Source organism: Scyliorhinus torazame, chromosome 22 (assembly GCF_047496885.1).
Source record: "Scyliorhinus torazame isolate Kashiwa2021f chromosome 22, sScyTor2.1, whole genome shotgun sequence".
NCBI classification, from domain to species: Eukaryota; Metazoa; Chordata; class Chondrichthyes; order Carcharhiniformes; family Scyliorhinidae; genus Scyliorhinus; species Scyliorhinus torazame.
In genome coordinates this window covers 97,774,800-97,783,844 of record NC_092728.1, presented here as the reverse complement: position 1 = coordinate 97,783,844, position 9,045 = coordinate 97,774,800, and the positions used below count along the sequence as shown (strand labels likewise).

Here is a 9,045-nt window from a genome sequence, read left to right as displayed (position 1 = left end):
TGGCCAGGGGACCAAGCATAACTCTTCTTTGGAATAATGTCATTGAATCTCTTACCTCAACGGGAGAGAAAGGTGAGGCCTCAGTCAACCTTTAGTTTGGAGCTTAAGCTTCTGGAATGGGACTTAAATCCATACATTTTTTGACATGAAAGGCAAGAGTGCTCCGGCTGATAGTCGTATATATTACTGAGCATCATATAGCGTGACCCGCTGTGTGGGCTTTGGTGTGCCAATGTGTGTGTACAGTGTGCGTGGACCGGAACCCCAAAATTGGAGCCTAAAGTTCATAAGGTAAATAATAATTCCTACATCTACAAAACAGATGAAGATGAGCAGCACCAAAATTGTTCCAAGGATCAATGAGAAAAATATATATCTTTTTATTAATTTAACGAATACAGCTAATAATTACGTATCGAGCACAGGACCAGGCATAATACATCCAGTCCGCACCAGGGAATATAGCTTCTTTATATTTGTTATAGAATCTCTCCAGCCGTGCTGCCAGTGTTGAGCATTCATCAGCTGTCCATTTGTCTCGTATTCTATCTGTGACATCTCGTTCAGAAAATACTCCTTGTATGTCTGTTGAAAGCAGAAATTCAATAATTACATCAGATAAGGTCATTAAAATGCTGCGCTTTACAGATTGCTAGAGCACCTAAAAAATGGCAGTTCGAAAGGTGACCCACGTTTAGCACAGGGCTAAATCGCTGGCTTTGAAAGCAGCCCAAGACAGGCCAGCAGCACGGTTCAATTCCCGTACCAGCCTCCCTGAACAGGCGCCGGAATGTGGCGACTAGGGGCTTTCCACAGTAACTTCGTTTGAAGCCTACTTGTGACAATAAGTGATCTTCTTCTTCTTCGTAAAGTCAGAATAGAAGAGATAGAGCTATTAAACAGCAGGTGGGTTTACTGCATTAAAGAACTGCATACTTAAAATCTGCAGTCCTCGTAGCAATGGCAGCCCAGGGGGATGCTTTTGTTTGGGAGTTAGAACTAAATTATTTTAAAAGCACCAGTAGACGCTGAAAGATTGTAAAATCCATTTACTTCATCAGATCAAAAGAGGAAATTGTAAATGAGGGATAATTCTTTTAAAGGTCAGTTTGAGGACAGCCCAGAGCAGGCTATGTCATAATAGAGCTGGGTGCAGCTCAAGAAGGCTCTCTGATTTCAATTTATCTGGATGGTTACTGGGATAGTTAGTTTCTGTTTGGACCTTGTGTAGTTTGCAGCTCATTCAGAGATAGCCAAAGTAAAGTACAGTTAAATGGACCTGCACTTTTATCGTAGTAAAGAACTAACCTGATCCCTGACCATGTGGAAGGCAGGTGAGGCGTAATCTCAGTTTGAAATTTGTGAAGGAGCAGAAGCTGGAAGATTGTGTAGCTTGAAGCTAGAGGAGAAATCTACAGTGGTCCTCACAGAGCATTGTGCAAAGAAAGCAACAAGCAGATTACCTTAGAAGTACTGAAAAGTAACCAGATCAAGGGGCTGAGGCATAAACATTCAAGAGATGGTAAATGAAAGTTTTATCTCTGAGAATAGCTAGAGCTGAGGAAACTTAGTTAGTTTCCACAGAACTGTGGCATACTAATTGTGATTCACACAGAACTAAATAAATTTAACACTGATGTGTCTTGTGAGGAAATTCTTGGGAGAAGTAAGAAGTAAATCTGAATGCTACTCCTTGTGAAATCTGAATGTAATTACTTGTACTTGCCTTGTTTAATTTGTTCTATTATATATTAAAGTTTGTTTTGCTGGAAAAGTGAAATCTTGTGGTGTAGCTCTGTTGGTTAAAATGAGATATTCGGATTTCTCTTTGACCGGATTGTAGCAGTGTGTGTATGCATGTGAGCACACGCTGGCGGTATGTGCACAGGAGGCCAGGTATATACGGGATATGTGGGGTAGGACCCAATATTCACAATTTGGATGGCAATTCCTGCATCTGAAAAATGAACAAAAATGCTGTTCAACAGCAACATTTTTCCATTATGGATAATGAATGAAGTTAACGGATAGTTTTTTTCCCTTCAATTTAGAGTACCCAATTATTTTTTTCCAATTAAGGGGCAATTTAGCATTGGCCAATCCACCTACCCTGCACATGTTTCTGGGTTTGTGGGAATGAGACCCACGCAGACACAGGGAGAATGTGCAAACTCCACACAGAAAGTGACCTGGGGCCGGGATCGAACCCGGGTCTTCGGCGCCGCGAGGCAGCAGTGCTAACCACTGCACCACTGTGCCTCCCTAAGTTGAGAAAAACAAATACACATTTATTAAATCACTGAAGTAAAATAAAACAGTTCAACCATTGTTGAGAAATTGTGGAGAGAAAGTGTGTGGGAGCGGATGTCGGGGACATGTGTGCAGACAGAAATGATTCTCCCCGATCAAGTGCAGTGGAGGTAATGAATGTTTTGTTGGTTATATTGGACAGGATGTGCCTGGGGCTGTTGCTCACGATGGATACTGGATAGCGAGGTGGGCACATATCCTTGATAGCCCTGATGGTTTGATTCCACAAGCACACAGCTTGTCCTTGGGAACTGAGACTATGATTGTTCCAACGCATCACAACATTCCTTATGCAGACAATGGATAATGAACAGTGTTGGAAGCCAGGCTGATTATTCTTCTCTTTTTAAAAAAAAAGTATTTTAAGTCCAATTTTAAATATTTTACATTTTACAAAAAACAACACACCCAACGCGTTAAATTCTCCACCCAATAAGCACCCTCTCCTCCACGCCCCCCCACCCCCCCCCACCCCAACAATCGACGGTAACCATCTCTCTAAAATGCAAAGTGAACAAACCCCAACTCTTATGGAACCCATCACTCGCCGTCGCCAACGCCCCACCCCCTCACCCTTAGGGAAACATTTCACCTTGTTCAGGGCTAGGAATTTCACTAGGACCCCCGCCACGCTGAGGCACAGGGTGGAGAAACTGACCTCCACCCAACAAGACCCACCTGCGAGCAATCAGCGAGGCAAAGGCTAAAACATCTGCCCCCGCACTTGTCTACAACTCTGGCTGGTCCGACACCCAGAATGTGGCCTTCAGGAGATGGGCTCCACATCTATGTACAAAATCGCCGTACCTCACACCACATTCCCTCCTCCAATGCTACCCCCAACTCCTGTTCCTACTTAACCTTAACCCCCTCCATAGATACTTTATCCTCCACCAGAATCCTCCCATTGATCGCAGAGACAACTCCACCTCTCCAACCCCCCCCTCCCAGTAACTCCCCCAACAATGAAGAGGTGGGCACTAGCGGGAAGGTCGGAAAGACCTTCCTCGCAGTCTCACACCTGCATGAACCCGAAACTCTCCTCCCTCACCAGTCCAAACTTCTCACTCAACCCCTCCAAGCTCACAAACCGCCCTCCCAGAAACAGATCCTTCATCTCCCGATCTCCCTCTCATCCCATTCCCGGAACCTCGCATCCATCCTCCCCGGCTCAAATCCGTGATTCCTCCTAATTGGCATCACCCTCGACCCCACTCACACCCTAAAATGCTGCCGGAACTGCCTCCAAATCTTCAGCATTGCTGAATTTTCCTCTCACCAGTGTGGGAATGATGAGATCCGGCAAAATCCCCACTGCTGGTCTCCTAGAGATCGACTAACAGAACAGCCAAAGATCAGGGGCGGGATTCTCCGCTGTCGGGATTCTTCGTTGCGCCAGCAGCCCTGGGGATTTTCCCGACGGCGTGGGACTGCCCACAATGGGAAACCCCATTAGCCGGCTGGCGAGACGGAGAATCCCGACCCGGATCTGGAGCCATCTAACTCTTCGAACATTAGACAAAGCCATTATTGAGAGTTAACATTTGTAGAGGTTGGAATGATACAGAACAGAATTGATACTGCCATGGCTCTGTGAAAGACTTATCCAATTATTCCGACTCCCCCTTTCTCTTTTCCCATAGCCCTACAAATGTTCCCCTTTCAGTAGAAAGTTATCGAATCTGCTTCCACCATACTTCCAGGCTATAGAATTTACAGTGCAGAAGGAGGCCATACGGCCCTTCACGTCTGCACTGGCTCTTGGAAAGATCACCCCACTTAAGCTCACACTTCCAACCTATCCAGTAACCCAGCAACCCCACCAAACATTTTTGGACACTCAGGGGCAATTTAGCATGGCCAATCCACCTAACCTGCACATCTTTGGACTGTGGGAGGAAACCGGAGCAACCGGAGGGAACCCACGCACACACAGGGAGAACGTGCAGACTCTGCACAGACAGTGACCCAAGCCGGGAATCGAACATGGGACCCTGGAGCTGTGAAGCAACTGTGCTAACCACTATGCTACCGCGCTGCCCAGTTCCCAACAACTTGTGTAAATTCCTCATGTCACCTCTGGTTTTTCTGCTAATCTGTTTAAATTGGTGTCCATTGGTCATCGACCCTTCTACTGCTGGACACAATTTCCCATTATTTACTCCATCAAACTCTTCGGGGTTTTGAACGTCTACTAAATCTTCCCTTAACCTTTTCTGCTCCAAGGAGAACAATTCCAACTTCTCCACAATCTCCAATAACTGAGCTCTTTCATCCTCTGACAGTGAACTTCAGATAGCTTCAATTCTAATGGCTGTGGGTATACTTTGATCTATTTTTTAAAGCCAAAAGGAAAAGGTTGCTTCACTGATTGGAACCAAATGTAATATTTCCAACATTTGCCGATGACACAAAACCTGGTGGGAATGTGAGTTGGGAAGGGGATGCACAGAGGCTTGAAGGAGATTTAGACAGGCTAAGTGAGTGGGCAAAGCATGGCAGATGGAATATTATGTGGAAAAAATTTTGAAGTTATTCACTTTAGCAGGAAAAAGTATTTCTTAAACAGTGAGAGATTGGAAAGTGGTGATGGCCAAAAAGACCCAGTTGTTCTTGTTCATTCGTCACTGAAAGCTAACACGCAGGTGTAACAGGCAATTAGGAAGGCAAATAGAATGTTAGCCGGGATTTGAGTAAAGGAGTAAGAAGTTTTGGTGCCGTTGCATAGAGCATTGGTGGGACCACACCTGGAGTATTGCGTGTAGTTTTGGTCTCCAGGATATACTGGCCATAGAGTGCACGAAGGTTTCAGCAGACTAATCCCTAGGATGGCAGGATTGTCCTATGAGGCGACTGGACCTATATTCTCCAGAGTATAAAAGGATATGAGGTGATCTCATTGAAGTGTACAAAATTCTTACAGGGCTCGACAGGGTAGATGCAGGTAGGTTGTTTACCTTGGCTGAGAGATCTAGATTCAAGGGACATAATCTCACAACAAGAGGTAGGCCATTTAGGATTGAGATGAAGTGGAATTTCTTCAGCCAGAAGATGGTGAATCTTTGGAATGCTCGAGCCCAGGGGGTTGCAGTGAGTATACTCGAAGCAAAGGTTAATAGATTTCTAAATCCAATGACATAAATGGATAGTGCGGACAGATGGTGTTGGGGTAGAATATCAGCCATTCTTCTGCACTGTTTGTTCTATGTTCTAAATCTAGTTAAATGGGAGCGGGCTCGAGGGGCCGAATGGCCGATTCCTATTGTGTAAAGTAACTTACGATTACAAAAAAAGCAGGCGTTGAGAGTAGAGCAGTAACCTGTGCAAACCAGATTCATCTTTAGTCAATCAGTCGCCTCTTAGCCGTTCAAAAACACACTGGGTGTGGTTTAACAGGGACAAAGAGTCCCGTTTTGGGCATGCTGAGCAGGGTGTTTCTTGGCATCTGCATCCCGAGAACCACCCCGTTATCAAAGGGGACTCTTTTTTTTGGCCTCAGCGAGGAACGCCCTGCTAAGGCAACAATTACATTCATTTCCTGCACTGACGGGCTGAACTCGTTGGTGCAGGAAGAGATCGGGGTCCCACCGCGGCCTCTATACCCACCCTCCCCAACACCCCAACTTACTTATTAGGGGATCCGTGAGCCCTCCCCCTCACCCCACCTCATAAGGGCAGGGCACCCCCGGGCCCGATCCCTGTCTTGGGCAACCTGGCACAGGAGGCACCTTGGTACTGCCATCCTGGCACCCAGGCAGTGCCCCTGTCAACATGCACTGCCACCCAGAAACCCTAGCTTTGCCAGCGTGCCATGGTTCTAGCATGGCAGTGCCAAGGTGCCCAGATGATAGCGGGAGTGCCAGGATACCACCCTACCCTTCCATTGTAGTCAGTAAAACTAACCTATCTCACGACGGTCTAAACCCAGCTCATGTTCCCTATTAGTGGGTGAACTATCCAACGTTTGGTGAATTCTGCTTCACAAAAATAGGAAGAGCCGACATCGAAGGATCAAAAAGCGACGTCGCTATGAACGTGAAGGGGACCTTCGATGGCCCGGGAGATCCTCCCAGGGGCTGTTAGACCTGGTCAAACGGCGCCATGGTGAGCTCACCCAGGTTAGTTCCCAGGCCTCGGGCGAATCCGGCACCGACATATTAAATGAGCCTAAATGCTCACTTAAATATGTAAATCTGGGTCCCGCCCAGTGAGGGCAAGATCCAGATCGCGATGTCTCACGTGAGTCCATTCGATTTTACGAGGCGTTCCGAGCATCGCAAATCTCGTGAGAGGCCTCTCGCGAGATTTAACGGCCTTGCCGCGTCACCGGGTTGGGCGCGATAAGGCCCTCCAATCGCACCCACCATCTCAACAACAAATTGTCAGAAATGTTCTACAGAACAACTTTCCCGATGATTCCATTCAAACCAGGGAGGTGCGAGATTACATCCCCAGTCTGTGCTGATAGAGTGCTGGCAGCCCTCCTGGTTGCGCGCACAAATGTCTTCATGCCTGCACTGACAGAGGAGTGGAGAGAAGCGTGGCTGAGTCTAGTCTTTTCTTGCCCCAGTGTTTCGGTAGGAGTCACCAGATCAGGGAAAAAAGTCCCAGCTGATTTCTATTTCGCACTTCTCTATCCTGCTACCCACGCCGCATTTATGTATGGTCTCAGGTTACCCCAAAAACACTTTGCAGCTAATGAACCACTGCTGATGTATAGTCACTGTGGCAGGCAATCTGTGCACGGCAAGACCTCACAAACAGCAATCTGCCAACAATCAGGTCATCTGCTTCATTTTAAGTGATATTGGTTGAGGGATAAATGTTGTCCTTCTTCAGAAGGGTGCTATGGGATCTTTACAGCTATCAGAGGTGACAGGTGGGGTTGTGGTTAATGTCACAGTCGAAAGACAGCGCCTCTAAAAGTGCAACACTCCCTTAGAGCTGCACTGGAGTGTCAGCCGAGAGCACATGTGTTTGATGTGGGACTTGGAGCCAGATGTGTCTGAGGTGACAATGTTGTCCAGTGAGTTACGCTGACACCAGCTGGAATGGCTCAACTGCCCGCTTGCTGCCCTGTGAGTGGACGTTAAAACTACTTGTGCTTTTCAAAAGACACAAATTATAGAGATGATTCAGATTCAAAGAACTATGACGGCAGATCATTAAAAATTGAGCAGATGGTTCAGGTGCAAACTAACCAGATAAGCAGAGTCTCTCGCTTCCACTGTAGTCAGATCAGCCTGCACTATCTTAGCAGTCGTCACAGCCGCAGTTTCCATAGACAAGGTTGCCGTGGATGCAGTTCCCTTGACGATACTTTCCTTACGTATTTGTGAAAGTTCGTTGGCTGGAATTCCTGGCCAAGATGTTCTAAAAATGGGAATAATGAAAATGAAACAAAACTGCCCAGCAACAGCATAATCAATCTCATTCAGTTAAAGCTCGAGATGAAAATTCATTGAATACAGAATGCATATTAGATGGATACTGGGTGGCATTTGATGATTCTCACTTTTACATCAATATTACAGGGAAAATGTAGGCAATGCAATGACTCAGAATTCCTCATCAACCTTCCCTATGATGGCCTATAGGATAAGGTTACCACCTTGATGTCACACTTTGCCTCAGGAAAACAATCCTTGGGCCGTTGCAAATCACCAACCCCTCTCCAACCACCCTTTCCTCTCCAAAGTCTTTCAACATGTTGTCAATTGGTTCTTAACTTTTCCGCCATTCAGGCTTCTGTCTCTGCTATAGTGTTGAAACAGCTGAAATGGATAGTCTCTCCACAGAGATTTATAGAATCCTTACAGTGCAAAAGGAGGCCATTTGGCCCATCGAGTCTGCATTGACCCTCCGAAAAGGCACCCTGCCCACTCCCCGCCTTATCCCTGTAACCCCATCTAACCTTTTGGACACTAAGGGGTAATTTAGCATGGCCTATCCACCTAACGTGCACATCTTTGGACTGTGGGAGGAACCAGAGCACCCAGAGGAAACAAGGGGAGAACGTGCAAACTCCACACAATCCCATAAGTTTGGAATTGAACCCGGGTCCCTGGCACTGTGAGACATCAGTGTTAACCACTGTGCCACTTTGCAATCCTTATCTCTGTAATCACAACCTTTCATGCTATCTGCCTTCCTCTAATTCTTGAGCACTGCCAGATTTAATCACTTCACTATTGGCCTCAAGCTGCCTGGGCCTTTAGCTCTAGGATTCCATCCGCAAGGCTGGTTTAGCTCAGTGGGCTAGACAGCTGGTTTGCGATGCAGAACAAGGCCAGCAGCACAGGTTCAATTCCCGTACCAGCTTACCCAAACAGGTGCCGGAATATGGCAACTCGGCGCTTTTCACAGTAACTTCATACTTGTGACAATAAAAGCATGATCTCTGGGTGAGCGTTCTCCAAGGCGGCCTTCAGGACGCGCGACAACGCAGAATCGCCGAGCAGAAACTTACAGCCAAGTTCCGCACACATGAGTGCGGCCTCAACCGGGACCTGGGATTCCTGTCACATTACATTCATCCCCCACCATCTGGCCTGCAAAATCCTACCAACTGTCCTGGCTTGACACAATTCACACCTCTTTAACCTGGGGTTACCCCATCTCTGGATCTGTAAAGATTTAATCACCTGCTAATGGTCGCATTCCAAGCATTGTCTGGCATCTTTGAATCTGTCTATATATATGTTTCTGGAACATACCTCTTCATTCACCTGAGGA

The 9,045-nt window shown here is 46.6% G+C and overlaps 1 protein-coding gene across 2 annotated transcripts in view; it reads right to left on the bottom strand.

The window, feature by feature from the left end:
* Positions 1-356: 356 nt before the first annotated feature.
* Positions 357-9,045, bottom strand: part of ccdc180 (coiled-coil domain containing 180) — a 216,211-nt gene continuing 207,522 nt past the window's right edge. For both annotated transcript variants that reach the window (XM_072488692.1, XM_072488691.1), the window contains exons 39-40: positions 7,512-7,683; positions 357-585 (exon numbers count right to left, since the gene is read on the bottom strand). In XM_072488692.1, coding sequence (XP_072344793.1) covers positions 409-585; positions 7,512-7,683 — 349 coding nt within the window. In that variant the 3' untranslated portion in view covers positions 357-408. The remainder of the gene's footprint in view (positions 586-7,511; positions 7,684-9,045) is intronic.